The sequence below is a fragment of the Lonchura striata genome, chromosome 3 (genome assembly GCF_046129695.1).
Source record: "Lonchura striata isolate bLonStr1 chromosome 3, bLonStr1.mat, whole genome shotgun sequence".
Classification (NCBI taxonomy): domain Eukaryota; kingdom Metazoa; phylum Chordata; class Aves; order Passeriformes; family Estrildidae; genus Lonchura; species Lonchura striata.
Window position 1 is genome coordinate 92,217,150 of NC_134605.1, and position 17,552 is coordinate 92,234,701.

General features: G+C 34.3%; 1 protein-coding gene across 4 annotated transcripts in view; it reads left to right on the forward strand.

The window, feature by feature from the left end:
• CSMD1 (CUB and Sushi multiple domains 1) overlaps positions 1–17,552 on the forward strand; it is a 1,051,796-nt gene that overhangs the window by 661,865 nt on the left and 372,379 nt on the right. For all 4 annotated transcript variants that reach the window (XM_021551131.2, XM_031504428.2, XM_021551132.2 and 1 more), the window contains one exon: positions 9,208–9,320. In XM_021551131.2, coding sequence (XP_021406806.2) covers positions 9,208–9,320 — 113 coding nt within the window. The remainder of the gene's footprint in view (positions 1–9,207; positions 9,321–17,552) is intronic.

Sequence of the window (17,552 nt, forward strand, 5' to 3'; positions counted from 1 at the left end):
CTGATTTAATTGCAAGGAATTTTAATTAAATGTTCAGGGTGGCAGGAAGGAAAAAGGAATCCATAACATATATATTTTTTCTGCTATGAAGAGGTAGCAAAATACGTGAAACCACACTGATGAAAATGAGGTGTTTGGTGATGAAGTCAGACACTGAGGAGCAACAGAATATCTAAGATAAAATTTCAGCAGTGATAAGGAAAAAATGTCAGCAACATGTGCCATAATGTACTTTTGCATGCTCTTGGCACTTTTGAAACAGTCTGTGGATGTTATTTAATCAAAATTTATTGGCATTTTATAAGAGTTAAGGACTCCTTTGAAAAAACTTATATTGGGAGACAGTAGCAAAACTTCTATGAAGTTAAGCCTTGGATTGGAAGTGAACTAATAATACAGAAACTTTAAAATCTTGATAATGGAGTGGACGAAACATGCTTCAGAGTAAAGGGTAACTGCACAAAAGATGTCTTGTATACGGATTCTTCAAAATATATATTCTAAATTATTTATATTGAGTCAAAACAGTTCAATAAAGAAAAAAACTCTTCTATAAAAACTATTTATACACCATAAAACCTTTTATTTCATAATAATATATTTCTGGCTCTTCTGAAGTATAAATATTATTTTTAGAATGCTGTATTTTGTCTTATAATTAGTTGTGTTTGCTTGTATTAGTAAAGTAAGTTCTCTGAGTGTAGCATGCCCAGTGTATACAGAGTACCTTGAAAAGCAGTATGTGGAGCTTCAAAATACATAAAAATTTGGTGGAACAGTAAATTACTCATCATGTCAGCAATTAAAAATAGCTGGCTTGCTATCTAGCTGTGCTATTCAGTGTGCTGGCTTTAAAGGCTTTGCCTCTTAGCCCCAGTTAAAATACTTATGTCATGACATTCATTGTTGGTAGCACTTTTTTCATGCCAGAGGACATCTGGCTGTTAGAAAGAGATAAGCAAAGCATTGTTACTTTTACTGGGAACCCTAAAATACCACTAAAATGGCTTGAAAGAAGGCTTAATTGAGGAAATATTGCTTATCAAAATCCATGACTAAAGGAACAGAAATACATTTGGATAAATTGAAAAAAGTAAACATTTACTAGTGAGAGAGAACACAGGAGCAACTTGTCTCCTGGTGGAAGTAGTGTATCTGCATAGTGTTACTGAGGCAAGAATATAGCTCACAACAGGTATATCATTAAGCAATAAGGAAACTGAATGCATTTGGTGTTCAAATTTAAAAGTAAGTAGACATTCATCTAGCTTCCAGTATGTATGTAATTGTAAACAGCTGCTGTGTGGTTGCACTCTCATTACAATTTGGTGAGATTTTCTCTCTCCCCCCTGACTTCTCACCCAAGAGAACCAATATGGCAAATAATTTTATATCGGCATGAGCAATAGATCATCTGAAAATAACACTGTTTTGAATATGTCTATAATCAGAATTCCAATAGCACTTGTTTGGAAAGCATCTCATAGGAAACACTTTTTTTTCTAATTTTCTCTGGCATTTAAGCTTTTCTGTGCCCATGGGATTTTATTTATTTATTTGTTTTTATTTGGAAATACAACTGTCATATAATTCAGAAGGGTCATATCTACAAAAATAGAATGCATCCCTTGCCTGATACTTATGAGGCCTTGTGTTAACAGGGTATTGAGGCCATGCATTAATAGGCCATGCACAAGTAAATTTGATTTGAGAGGTAGGGGGGACATTTAATGTTGGAATAAATGTGTCTTATTTGAGCAAAAACTTGTCCTATTGCTTATTTTGTCTTCTGTGACATTTGGGATGTACTATTTGGGACATAAACTCATATTACTCCTTTTTAACAAGCTACCAAGTAGTAAATTGTGAACTCTTGCAAAACACATTATTCTTTTCTTTACACAGTAACAATATTCTAAAGTAAAATATAGCAGCTTCATAGAATGGAAAAGTTTTACATCAGTTTGGGGAAGTTCTGTTTTTTTTTTTTTATTTAAGTTCTTCATTGTTAGTCTGAAATATTGTCCAAACAAGGTGCAGCCAACATTTTCTGTCAAACTGTCATAGGTACTCATTGTCACATTCTACTGCTGATACAGCCAAGAAATTTTATTTCATTATATTATAATTTCAGATAAGGGAAACAAGTTTTGTGAAGGTGGGTACCTAAATGTTAATTCCTGTTAAGTATAGGGATTGTATGATACTTCCTGTTTACAGTTATTTTCTGATAGTTACCAAACAGTATTTTGGGGGGAATAACAAGGTTTTTTGTTTGTTTTTAACCAGTATTTTAAATTTTTGTGTACAGACAAACTGGGAAAACAAAACAAAACAAACAAAATCAAAACCAAAACCAAGCCAGATGGGAATATATTACTAGAAAATTGTGGTTTTCTCCATTAGCTTTATTATTAGGGTAAAGCTTGTGTTTCAAGTTGAAATAGTTACTTTTTGACACCCAGGATACATTAAGAAAACAAAAAGAGGTATTTATTTAATTATACAACTATAAGTGCAAGACAATATGGTCAATGTAAGGAGAACAAGTTAAAAATGCAGATAAGTCAACTTGCTTGGCAAGATATAGTAAGGATGCAAACATTTGCCTTAGCTTTATCTAATCCAAGTATCAACAAAACCCAGCAAGGTTAACTTTTGCCACTTGAGAGTACCGATGAAACACATGCTATCACTGAAATGAGCAAATGCAGGCATTTTTTGTCTGACTCAGTGCTTAATATTCTTCAGAAAAAAGTGATAGACCTGCATAAAGCTTTCATCCCAAGAAAAAACTTATATTTTAGAAGTACTAATAATACTATTATAATTTGGACATGTAGTTAGGGTTACACCTACCTGGTGGGTTTGTTTACTTGTTTGTTTTTAATGTTACCGGTATTATCATTGCTTTGCTGCAGTCATGCCAGTGTTTCATCAAAGTAGCATATTTGTTGATCACACTCAAATTTTCAGATTCTTTATCCAAATTTAGAACTATGTCCACATGAAGGTAGAAAACAATATGACTTTCAAAGATGCTAATTATCAGCATCTTAGCAACCACATTGCTTTAAACAGTGAACAGACTTAACATTAGAACTTATAGCACAAAAATATTTGTATTTTCAGTGTTTTCAGACAGAAACATTTAATAGTCTGTTTTATGGACAAAAAGAAACTCCTTATGCCAGATGGAGCCAGTATTGCAAGCTCACTGCATAAGGAACTCATCAGGAATTTGGTATAAATCAGGGGTTTTCAGACCTGCATCTTAATTTGGTAATAATCAGTTCATAAAAAATGATCTGAGATTGCCTGGTCTTTTCAGTCAGATAAAGGTTGTGCTGTTTATTAACACTGACATATTAAATATAGAATGGAAATAGAATAACAGTTGCAGTAGCTCTATGAAGAACATCTCAATTTAGATATCATTTATTTTTTAGTGGTCTCTATTGTTGTCTTCAGGGGAAGGCAAGGCGACCTGGTTGCAAGGAACAGCACGGCAGCCCGGCCTCGCCTGGGCCACTCGGGCCACCGACACGCACTGACACCAGTGTGGTGGATGGTCAAATGGCGTTCATTATCTCATCTCATGGGGTCAAATAGCCTAGAGGGACTTTGCTACATCAGGGGGAGAAGGTAGAGTCTTCTGGGATTAGTAAGGAGTGGAAAACTACTGGGTTAGGTGTGGTTACATGTTCTGGGGGTAATAGATAACATGTTGCAGGGTGAGGGGTAAGGGTTTTTGCTTTCTGTCACATCCCGAAATAATCCATTCGCCTGTCCCTATCTACTACACTCTATTTTTCCTTAAATGTAGATGTCTTTAACAGTAATGTAGTATATAATTTTCCAAAATTAAGTTAATTTTTCTGAAGTTGCATCTGTGAGTAAATTTTGATAGTAATTTCTACTAGCTCTAATTCAGTCATAGGAAGGGAGATGAATACTCTTTCACCCAGCAAGTTTCAAAAATAAAAGAGTTAAAAGATAAATAATGTGATTATCAGATAATGGAAAGCTAAAGTAGGAAAATATTGAACAGATGCACCAATTAAATTCAGTTTCAATGTATAGTTTTAGAGTTTGGGGTTTATTTATTTGTTTGTTAGATGTTTTTTTTCAAATACAGTACTTTGAGTCGGAAGGGACCTTCAAAGTACATCTAGCGTAACGCCTCCACAATGAGCAGGGACATCTTCAACTTGATTAAGTTGCTTAAAGTCCCATCCAATTTTCTCTTGAATGTTTCTAGGAATGGGGCATCCACCACTTCTCTGCACACCTGTGTCAGTGCTTCACCACCCTTATTTTAAATAACTTATATCTAATCTAAATTAACCCTCCTTCACCTTAAAACCATTACCCCTTGTCCAATTGCAACAGGCCCAGCTAAAAAGTTTGACCTCATCTTTCTTAGGCCCTCTTCAAGGTGTTTTGGGACCTTCTCTTCTCTGGGCTGAAAAAGCCCAGCTCTCTCAGCGGTCTTCACAGGAGAGGTGCTCCCTGTTCATGGCCAGATCTGGTTGAAGTCTCATAAAGTTTTTTAAAGGAAATTAATGAAAATTTTTTTCTGGTGGTGGTAGTTTTCTCAGGATTTTTTTGTTTGTTTCGTTTTGTTTCCAAGAAACTGAAGTAAGCTGTGTACAGATTTATCCCTGGAAGACCTGCAATTCTGTCTATTAGCAGCTCCTTTTCCCTCCAGTCTGCAACTGGAAATCAGTGGGTTTTTTTTGTTTTACCAGATATAGTTTATATCTGTTGTAAGATAACAAGATTTCATTGATTTATGGTCTAAGAGATTAATAATAATCATAAAGAAGATAAAGAAACAATTATTTTCCTTATTTGTTATCTAAGATGTCAGCTAGATTGATCCTAAACTCATTCACAATAGTCACTGAAGAAAGGCATAGTCTAAAGGAGCTCTTTAAAATATTCTCAAGTCATCTTTTAGAGACTGTTGCTAAACATCCCTACATTTGGACTGAGGTTTAAATGCAGAAATCTGTGGAGGTTTTTCTTAGTCAGAACAGACATTGTAATTTCTGCAAATGAAAGTCAAAGGAAAAAAATAATGAAATATTACTTCCAAAGACTTTTTAAATCAAGTTTGTTACCCTGGATTACTGTTTTTCATTAGTTATTTTATAACACAGCCAAATGGGATATTTGAAGACTCTCATTAAAACAAAAACCAGAACAATTCATCCATTATAATATATATAATGGAGAACAGTTACTAAAGTAGTGAAATTAAATTAATTGCATGGAATGGAAAAATATTTTTCAATTAATTATATTTGTATATTCATTTTATTATTTTTTAAAATCTTACAGCAGCAGCCACAAATTAAAAAATATTATAGAGCACTACAGAACAGCCTTTCTCAATACAGAAATACAGTAGATACCTGATGTACTTAAAAATCCCCTGCTGAATACTTTGATGTACCTAACAAAACTGCCCTGGATATTATTTTCATATAATTTAAGTGAGTTTTTCCAGAACAGGTATAATAAGGTCAATGGTTACTGGCCATTAATTCATACATCTGCTTTTTGCATTGTATTTTGTTATCTCTTAATCCTCTACTAGCAATTTACAATAACTGAAGGTTAAAGAAATTGTAGTGGGTCTAGTACTGGTTAAACACCAGTGCCCCTACTAAAATTATTTATTCATTTTCTGCTGTGAGACAAGGCTTAGGAGAAGGAGCAAACCAGGCTCAAACTTTGAAGAGTAAAAAGAAAACTTTATTAACAGAACCAAAAGAAAAAAAAAAAAAAAGAGAAATCAGGATAAACATTCAGAACACTTCTCTTCCTCCCAACTTTTCTTTTGTTTTCCTACTGACAACATAAAGAGACAAATTTGGTATTTTCAGTCATTTTACCACTTTAGAATAGTCTTTCATCATTTCTCTTATGGAGAGAAGTCTCTATTGCCATGCCATGGAGACATTTCCATAAGAAACAGTTCTGTCATGGCTTTTAATTTCCACGAATAGCAGCTGCCTGGAAATCTGCAATCATGAAGTCCCTCCAATCTTTTCCAGCCTTCCCACAGCTATGTTCATGGGCCATGTTTAACTTACGGGGTACTAAAGTAAAAAGTAAAAGTAAAAGTTCAAAAGTAAAAGTTCTCTTTTTCAATCTTTGAAATCATCATCTTTGGGAACAGAGATCTTCTTCTTTCCCTGGAGGTAAAGGGTCTTCATCACTCTTATCTGTCTCTGTTCCACCTTCTCATTTGAATCACAGCTAGATCAAATTCTGCTTGCCTCAGTATGGACACTTTTGCTCATGTCTACACTCCATCCTCCCATGCTTTTTTCATTAAAGGGATATTCTAGTGTATTACAGTCCATCACCATGGACTTATTAGAAGAATTTCAGCCTAAGATTAAGGCATCTCCTCATTCCCCTCCCATCTGGGATTTGACTTCTTCTTATTTCTTTACATGTCTTCACTCTGTCCTTTTCTCTCACTCGAGAGAGGATTGGTATCTGCAAGTCTCATCTGTTTTGGGGCGTTTCACAGAGCTGAAAGAGTTAATCTTGCAAGGCCTGCATATGGTCCATATGTGATTTCTGCCGGGTGGTAGCTGGAGCACTCATGGTGATGGGTTTTCAGGCTGCACTGGGGGGCTGTGTCAGAATCTCAGGGGGCCTGGGCCAGAACGGTGGTGGTGCTCTGGCTGCATGGCTGTTTTCTGGCTCCAGCTGCATTCAATTCCAGCTCAGGGGCTGCTTTCTGCATGGGCTGCAGAGCTGCCTCTAGCTTTTTTGGGGGCTGCACTGGTGATGGGCCAGGATCTCCGCAGCCAGGCCAGGACTCAGATGGCCTCCCCTCCCCTGCCTGGCAGCCACTGGGGCCTTATCACTTAAAACTTTTTTTATTTAAGGGAAAAAGAAAAGCTAAGGCCATCAAGAATTTCATATTGTTATCCTAATTTAGTTTTAAATAATTTGTCAACCTGTTCTAATGTAACTGTTAATAAGTGCCATGGGAAGGAAACAAAGTGAATAAGGTATATTTTGTCAGGTTCAAAACATTCTATTATGACTACATGAAATTTTCAAAATTCATTATCACAGGCAAAGTAGTCTTCTTATTTTTATTTTGTTAATAATCATTCCATATGAAACATACATTTAAAATGTTTACTGGACAGTGTTACTTTAGAGTACAATGAAATTAGTAATGAGATTAATGAATTTAATAACTCCTCAGTAATGCCACATAAAACAATTATGGAACATAGTATTTTATTTCATGTTGGGCTATTTAATTTTGAAGAGGAACTTTCATTGCATGCTTTCATTTATTAATGTTTAGCAAATAAATAGCAAATTAAAAAAATGTTGCATTTTTAGACTACTCAGGTGAAAATACCTGAATCATTGAAATTGACAATGTCATGGTAAAACTTATTCTTGGACTTACTTCCTTACTCATCTGTGTTTTCCTTTCTTTCATCCTTTTTACACTCATCAATTCTGTGTTTCATTCATGCTATTTTCTTGGGCCCACACTGACATAAGTATTTGATATAAAATTCTCCGGTAAACTCTTTGTGGTCCATCAAGACTTTAGATGTTTATTAGTTTTTTTTTACTTTACAGTGAGCGCTTTCTGTATTACTATTAGTCATTAGTTTTCCTGACTCACCTAGAAACAGCTCTGTCAGTCTCACTGAGCTTCCCAGGTACATATCCAGTTCCCCTGAACTATTCTCAGGAGAGCTTCTAAGAGTACTTAGCAAGCTAAGATTTGCTAAGGTCTTCCTATGTCTTTAAGATAGGGTGAAAAATGGTCACCCAAAACTATACACAATTATTTGAAGTAATTCTTGTCCCAAGCAGTAATAAAGTACAATGCAAATTGAGGTATTTATTTGCAGCATCCAGTATAACAACTCATGGTTAAAGAAGTAGGCAGAGAAAAAACAAGATTTGGTTTATTACTTCAGAAAAAAGCAATAATTATTTTACTAACAGATCCAAATTCAAAAACAAAATTACACCTCTCTAGATTAGTTCTCTTAATTAAATGCAAAACAGTTTTGTTATACCTGAATTTGAGTAAAACAATAACTACTGTAAAGAGAAAAAATATTTCAGTGGCAATCCCGTTAGCAATAATTTTGATAAAGCATATCGCAATCTCTTGGTAATGCAATAGACTTCAAAGGATGTTCTGCTTCTATATATGGCCTGCATGGAAACAGAATATCTTATTACTTGCACAAACAGTAGATTAGTGTCTGTGTGAGTAAATGATGCAATAAGAATAGAAATTAAAACATCACTTGAAGTAGTATAACAGGAAAAAGTTTTTCTGAGGCTCACAATGAACAACAGAAAGTTTCCTCTGCTGTCTCTGATCCTGCAGCAGCCTGGTTGCCTTCAGATTTAGAAGAAAAATAGCTGGGTTTGTTTAATTATTTCTCATTATTTCTTCTAAGATGCAGTGTTTGCCAGCAGAGAATTTCTGATATTAATCAGTTTGACTTTTGTTTTAAGTAATCAACATTTTTGAAAAGGATAAACTTAATTTTGTGTAGTTCTCCAGAGTTATTCAGTGAAAAATAAAAAAATAAAAATAAAATAAAGAAAAAAAAAAGGTAAAATCACATCCACTGTTGCACTTAGACTTCTCTGGTTTTTTTATTAAATGTGGATTGGATTTAATATACAAAAAATCAGTTCTACTAGCATAGTTGTGTACCTATAACTTACCACCCAAACTAAAAATTAGATAGTGTCCATAACCCATAACACTTATTTAACCCTTCTTAATACTTGAGATTTGACTTCCTGTGAAGTAACAACCACAGCAGGGAGTCAGATGATCAGACCTTGTCATAACTGAATAGCCTTATTTTCTGCTGAATGTTTTGACACGTGCATGCACACCTACCCTTATGTACACACACTCTCACAAGACTGGTTTTCTTCTTTAATTCATGAAAAAATAGTTCAGAAATACAAGTTTTAATAATAAAATGGATAGATTCAATGAGGAAAAAAAAAACCCTCATATTTCTCTCAGCATAATATTTACTTAACTAGTAATACATTGAGATTGACAGTGAATCATTGTGATCTAATATATTTTGAGGTTTGGGGGGCATTTCTCTTTTAAATAGTGTACACATGAATTTTTTTAATATTAGATTTGTTTTCTTTTTCCAGGCTGAGTGGTATGAATCTACCTTCTCCAGTTATCAGCAGTAAGAACTGGTTACGACTCCATTTTACGTCTGATAGCAATCACCGACGGAAGGGATTTAATGCTCAGTTTCAAGGTAGGAAACCTATAAAAGCACGCCTAGAAAGACATTTACCTTTAAGCATCACTAAAGTGGGGGTGGAATTTGATAATTATGTTTAAATATCACAGTCACAGTAAAAAGCTGGCTCTTTATTACTATGTTACTATCACTCTTATGTTGAATATCTGTTTTCTTTGTGTGATCAGATGTCTCTAGGGATTTACTTTTGAAAGAAGTATGTATGTTTCACAGTGCAGTCTGCTCTAAATATGTATCTGCTTGCTCACTTTCTTCATAATAAATTTCATTGCAGCCAATCTGATCTTTGCTTTAAAAACATGCCTGAAATGCAACTTGCAGGAAGTCAATTCCACAGAAAGGCAGGCTTCTATCTTAACATTGTCTTTCTTCACTATTCAAAATCTTACATTCATCGTTTGGAAATGTGACTCAACCACAGTATAGTACAGACTATATTTCAGGCTCCTGCATATATTTGCATATACAACTTCAAAAGAAGACAAGAGGATGTCAATGTTCCTGTCATTTCTACTTATGTTCATGTAGACACTTTTTAAAATGCAATTTTATTGATTTTTTTTACTTTAGAAATCATTACTCAAGATGAAAGACTTGGTAATTATATTGAAAATAAAAAAGCTTCTTAATTTATCTGTGCTTTTAAATTTTGTACATACATACACTGTTTTGACCCTTTTACCCGCCACAACATCAAATCCTTTAGAAATTTAGATGCTTGTGTTTTTTCCTGAAACTGTGGGACCTCTGGTCATTTTTGCAATTACAAATACATTGCAACAACCGTATGTTTCTGGTGACTATGGCATGCATGTGCAACGAAAGCATTTAATATACACAGTTCTTTTAGTTTTAAAAATATTTTAAATATTTCAGAAAAAAAAATCAGAAATTTCATTTCATTTTGGTAACTCAGCATAAGTATGTGATCCTTTGCACTTAAAACTTATTTTTTCCCAAGTTAACCAAGGATGCATATATAATACCACTACTGGGTACTATGAATGCAAATTAACTGCTTATGTTAAGTCTGTTAATTGGGGTCCACAAAAACATTGTGATTTGTCCTGCTGATGCACCAGAAAACAGAATAACAAGGGGGAAGTTTGTGATGATGTAACATACCCTGGAAAATAGTTTTTGTTCTTCTTTAATATATTTTATCTTTAGAAAAATACTCTCAAAATAGTTAAAACTTTTGGGAAATATCTGGGAGATCATTATTTCACATGTGTCTCTTTTGATCTGCATAATATATCAGATATTGGGTATAACTGTGAACTTCCTTGATGTAGAATATACCTGGAATGACATGTGGAAGTATCTTTTGCAAATTCAAATTCTTACAATTACAGAAATTTCCTTTCTTAATTTATATAATTCTTATGAATTGCAGGTTTATAAATTTTGCTGTATTTTTTCTGAATTACATGACAGCTTATGAATTACATAATTATCTATCTTATCAGAAATATAAACTGTGCTAAAACATAGGAGAAACATTTCAAGACCCATAGGATGAAAATTCATAGTGGTAAGCAGCCACAGCCCAAGAAGACAATCTTTTAGATAACCAACAATAAACTGCCTTGAGACCGAACAGCAAGAGCCTGCACACGGGAAGCACGGGAAGCACGGGTTGGAGGAGAAATTTCACCACCACATGGGACCCCAGAGTAAGCCTGGGGTTCCCACAAATAGCAGCCAGAGAAAGGAGTGAGATTATGTGAGAGTTGAGGCTGTTTTGCCCATGACAATAACTGGCAAGTGATACTTTACTGCCCTTATCTCAATAAATTTTGTCTCATTTGTCCTGGTGAGGTGGAGGAATGACTGATACGGTTGGCACCTGGCAGCCACAGTCTTTGTGGTCATATACTGTTGTCACTGATATTGTTGCTGTTACTGTGTGTTCCTTATTCCATGGCTTTTTTTTCTTTTTGTTATCTCAGTCGTAGTCTCTGTCTTAATCCTTCTCTTACTGGAAAGGGTGAGGGGAAGGGGAGAGGCTTATTTGGAGTTTCATTTCCATCTGGTGTTAAATCCCCATACTAAACTAGCACATCTAACAGTGTCACTGGCTTTTTGAAAGCAAGTCAGTATGGGAGGCAGCATAATGCTTCTTTGAGCAACAATGGTATGAGAAACTTTTTTTCTTTGCCTAGTAAGAATTCTGATTATCAGACTTTTTATATAGTTAGCATAGGGATTCTCTTTCCTCCTCATATCAAATTAACTTCATGTTTATCATTATCATATCACAGATATATTATTGCTGTAACTTGGCCTTTTCCAGTCAGCCAAAACTAATACTAACAAGCAGTCAATTTCATTTTCTTTTCTTTGTTTAATCTTTGATCAGGTAAACAGAATTATTATAATTTATTTCATTAAAATATTGGAACTACCAATTGGATATAAAACTATGCATAATTAATTTGTTCAGCAATTTTTCAGATCTTTGTAGCTTGCATTTTTAGAAATAGTTAGTGCCCCATTTTTAACATGGCCAAGAAAACCAGCTCACTGGTATAAAAAAAATTAGCACTGTACTAGAATAGCACATCTTAATGCATCAAGTAAATATAGTTTTAAAAAACTTGGCAACCTGAATTTATAAATAAAATATTGCATTGTAAAAAGTGAATCCAAATTATTGATGTTTGTATTTCCTTTTGAGTCATATTTATTGTCACATTTTCCATCAGATTATAGTAGAAGTTTACAGAAAAATTAAAAAAAATTATAATTAATTAGGTATAGAATGAAGGGTTTGTTTTGGTATTTGCTGTTTTTTTCTCTCCACACATAGTTTGTAATTTTTTTGTATTTTGATTATTTTGTATTTTGATGTTGATTTCATCAAAAAAATATTTATGTCCCAATTTCTCTGTGTTTACCCGTGGAATATTTTTTTGTAGTTTCAGAGTTTCTATTCAAAAGGATGCATTGTGTTGAATGGCTTTGAAAACCACCAGAAAAAAAAATTACATTGCAGTAATATGCTCTGACTTGTCTTCTTCATATCTACCATATAGCAATACTGGTCTCATGGAAATGAACTCTCACAGTATATATCACTGGATGCAATTCTTGCTCTGCCTGGCTCCTTGGTGTCATTGCCATAGGGGGAAAGATGTTTCAGTCATTCAGTTTTTGGGGTTTTTTTAAGTCCTCTACACTCAGCTATGCTAATACATGAATTCCCCTTGCATATTCAGTGGGAGTTGCAGAGCGTGCCAGTGCTTCATAAATGTGTAAATTCTCCAGAGGTGAATTATCCTTAACAGATTAACTAAGAGATGAAAACCTGGCACTTCCCAGAAACAAAGCTTGTCAGTATACACAGAATGATTTAAAAAAATGTCGTAAAGAATCCCCTGCTTTTTTGCCTATCTACAGCATGTGCAATATGCCTGTTTAGCTTTTGCTTATTGCCAGAACAATAGAAGGGTTTTCTAATTTTTTTTTTGTTTTCTTTTTAGGAGGAAAGAACCCCACAAAACCTTTAGCTTTGCAGCTAAAACTGATCTGCTTAAGTTAAATATTTCATTCAAAATTCCTAGACATAGAACAGAATAAGAAAGTTTCCAAAGCAAAACATGATTAATGGCTATGTTTACTTTTTTTTACTTTTGCAGAAACTCGGGCCTCTGTTGCAGAGCATTTCAAATAAAGTATTCTATTTTTGGCAAGTATTCAGAGAGGTTCAAGAAGGTATTAGGTATTTTGACAATTATGTTCCAGAAGTTATCTATCTATTGTGTTTAACTACATTCAGTAATTCAGGATTTAACAAAAAGATAATCTTGATGTCAAACAATGAATATAATAGAGGCTGATGAAATAAATGTATGCTGATGGGAAACCATGACTGAAATAATATAAATCAACTTGCAATTTTAGTTCTTTCAATGAATTTTCATAATTCACAAAGTCTTCCTATAAATGCCTGTCCTTTCTATATATTCTTTAAAATCCTAGAAATTATGTTTTAAATAAGTGAAAAGAATTTGCAGTGATTCTTTGATGCATGGTACTTTTAGTCAGGGATTTAATTTAGAATTGTTATTTAGAGGAAATTTAGAAAGAAAGTTAGTAAAAGTGATTGATAACATCAAGAGCCAGAAAAACCTGTCATTTTCTAGCTCTTAAGTGATGCTGAGTAGACTTTTCCTTTAAATGGTCCTTAGACAAAAATTTATATTTTGTTAAATTTTGTTATCAAGAGAGTAAACCAGTCTTGATATGAAAACATCAACAAGGAGATAATCCACCATCTTTCTTGAGTATTCTTTTCTGTGGTTAACAGAACAACTTATGTAGTCTAGTACTGCCACAGTAATGCTTCCTTCTTAAGTGTCTAGTAAAATGTTGCTAAAAAGGCTCAGACATAGCTGTCTCATGATATCAGCACTAAGAAGATGCCAAATTAGTAACAGCCATTCAGACTTCAGCCATTGTTTGGCATGGTGCTATCTCCCCAGAAACCAAGAGTATTCAAAAAAACTGTGGTAGAAGTGGCATTCAGACAAGGAACTGAATGGTTCTCATTTTATGATTTATTTTTAGAGACAGTTCCTACACACTACTACCTAGTGTGTTCTGTATACTCATGGACTAAATGATATTGATACAATTTTCCAGAACTATGGAGAATACCTGCAGTCATTGGAGACGATGCTCGTTGGACTGGTTTTATTATGATATATCATACATTGAAAGCACAAAGTAGCTAAGGCTGTCCATCAGGGCAAGGGGCCAGCTAGGAGACATAGAGAAGGTTAATGGAAAACAAATGGCTGTGCTTCTTTTTAAATCTACAGAACCTGTGTCAGCTTATACAAATAGAATGAGAAAGATTTGTGAAAAAATCTATTGTGACACCAATTTATCTTGATGCCATTTTTTCACTAGTACTGCATGCAGAGATTTCCAGCACAGGGAGCAGGTGGAAGGTCTGATAGTGACAGGCAGTACTTTGTTGAATTGATGGAACAAGGAAGCCAACTGATCATGAACCTACATCTTTTACAGGTAGCTATATAGGAGAAACATTTGTGCCTGCTGTGAAGCTCTCCAGAGTTATGATACCGATTAGTAGGGAAGATTTTGAAAGCTGTTAGTGACAGAAACACTGTGAAAGTGTATTAGATGGAATACACTTCAGGCAAGGAATAGAGAAAGAGAAAAGGGATGGACTATTCCAATGAGTTGGTTTAAAATAGAGATCCTATGGAAGGCTGTGATGCTTCTGCAAAAAGTCAGGTGGGCAACTGAGTGGAAAAGCTTCTTGGGATGCTTCCAGGTTATTGAATGTGGGATCTTGTTTTATCAGTAAAATTATTATAGAATTCCCTTTATAAACTGAAGTGAATAGTAAGTTTGAGAAAGATTGTTTTTTTCTTTTCCTCATAAATACTAAACATTTAGAAAGAATTCATAATACAACAGGCCATAGTGAAGCAGAAGAAAACCTAGAAACAGATAATGAACTGATCCCACATGACTTTGAGTAATAAGAAAGAAATGCTTCATTCACAAGTATAATCTGGAGAGAACATTGACGCTGCCAAATGTGAAATTGTATTTATTCCAGGGCCTAAGGTACTGGTACTATTCCCATAATAATGTCTTTGGGGGTGGGGGTGAATGGAAAGATTAGACACCAGGACCAAGCAAACAGAGCACTGAAGTGGATTCTTCAATCTGAATTAAGAAAATACTTTGTTTTACAACAGGATTCTTCAGATTGAAGAAAATCAGAACAGTGAAACTAAAGCAAAAAGAAATTGATGAATTCTTCACTGTACTGAGATAAATTTGCTAAGTTCTTTCAAGAATAATCTTATGAATGTTCTTGCAAACACATCACATTTTTACTGAACTCTGCAAAATATTTAAAATATTTAAAGTCTTTGTAAAACACATGTATCATACATAAAAAATACTGAAAATATTGGGGTCTTCCTGTACTATAACAAAACCAGAGAATCATTCAAATATATCTAGATGTATTCCTTATAGTGACATAGAGCTTCAATCTGGACAGGAAAGGTGCTTCTTGTGATCATCAGATACTGGACAATATACTGTTCTCTTCACCTTCAAATATCTGTACTTAGGAAATATCTGCAGTGAAGGGCAGCCAAGAGCTGAACTCAGCAGAGTAGCAGCAGAGCAGCTTGAGGAAGCACCAACAGATGATGTCAGAATATTTTAGCTTTGAGTGGTAGCCAGTATTTGAGGTGTTGGAGGTTATTTCATGCAGGAAGAAAAATCAGCAAGATACTCATATATTTGAGTAATTGGGAAAAAACATATTATGCTACCGAAGTTTGGGGTAAAATGCATTTTCTTCACACATGTTCAAATATGTCAGAAACTAAGAGCTGCATGAAAATCACAGTAGATTTGAATGACGATTTGCAACCTGAAAGTTTTATTTTCATGATCCATTCAGATAAGACCAAGCATATATTCCTTCCATGGCTTAGTTTATTTCAGCTGTAGCAAAAAAAAAAAAAAAAAAAAAAGCCAAAAAGGAATACCACTGATGCTTTCCAGTAGTCTGATAAGGTTGTTGCGGACTTCCAGCACTCAGCTCTCTGCCCTGCTCCCTGAATAAGTAACTCATCTCCAAAAGACTCTTGAAGCTAAGATGATGAACAGAAAAGGTGAAATGAGCTAATTCAGTAAGCTTACTGAATGTTTAAGTGAATCCAGAAGAAGGCTATGCAGATTTTTAAAAGTAATCACTTTAAAGATTGAAAGTGTTGTTCAATTCTGACATTATTAATGTAAACCCATTCCACTTTTTGTCCTGGAAAATTATCTTTGAAATCAGGGAAATCTTTCTTATGAAGGTGAAATGGGTAAGTTACAGAGAAGTGTCTCAGAAGTTATTCAAATGGGAATTAAAGTGTTATAAAACATCCAATTTAGAGTATTTATTTTATTTATAGGAGGAGTTGAACGGTTCACTCGAACCACAGTGTGCAGTAGTCTCTGCTTCTTTTTCAGATGTTGAATAGTTTTTATTTCATGGACCATACTTGCCTACTACCTTTTAAAACTACAATGAAACACCATATAGGGCACATGCAAAAACTTACACACTCAAGTGTAAAACAGGCAAAATTTGCTTTTTATATCTCAAACTATCCTATTTAATATCTTGGATTCATATGTCTTCCAGATAAATACATTTGGCTGTTAAAGTTTTCCAGGCATGAAGACTTGTTCCACCTAATGTTTACTGTCTAAAATGTAGGGATCTAGCTTCAGCAAGTATTGTATGTTTCTGTTATGTTTCATGGAGAGAAAAAGGCATCTCCAGAGTAGGATTCATTGTGTCTATCTTAGAAGGGGATTAATCAATCTCCCTTGAGTGAGCTATTTCTCTTTATAAAACATATATTTAGAGGACTGATCTTAAGTTTTGTGCATCCCTTCCCTAATGTCCTTTCAGTAAGATACAGAATACATTTTTCTTGACATCTGAAAAAATCCAAGGATAGAAATTTCAGGACCTGTTTCAGTGCATGACAGTCAAAAAGTTTTTCATATATCAAGTCAAAACATCTTGTTTCAATTTGTGGTCTCCTTATTTCAAATAAAGCTCATGAGTATAATTTTTCCTCATTCACATGAAGTGTGCTTCAAATATATATAACAAACACCCTTAAGAGTGAAGTGTCACAAGGAATTTGAGTGATGATTGTAATTTTTACTCTAAAATAGTGCCACAGCACAAAGAGAAGAAGGGGAATATAGTTCTTTTTTCTGTCCATTGCCTAAAAACTCAATGGTTTTATTACTCATCCATGTAAGAAATATAGGTTCTGAATCATCAAAGGACTGCTCACATGTTTTACATAATACAGATATTAATAAATTAAGAAAATCATGCTGGCAGAGGGGCCACAACTCCAGACAATATTCCAAGTATTCTCTGCAATAACTGTTTTTCATTTTCCATTAAATATGGAATAATTGTAACAGACTTGTTAAACAGCCAGAAAAACTGAACATAAGTTGGCTCTTGATGAAGATTCTCATACCTAAGTCTGGAAACTAATCCAAATAAAACCATATCCATGAAGTTTGCCCTTCCAAAAGGCCTTGAGGATAATATTGTTTGCACTGATGTCTCTGTATGATGTACAGTTCCTGCCTTAGAAGGAACTATCACACTGCTATCATAACCATTTCATACTATTCAAC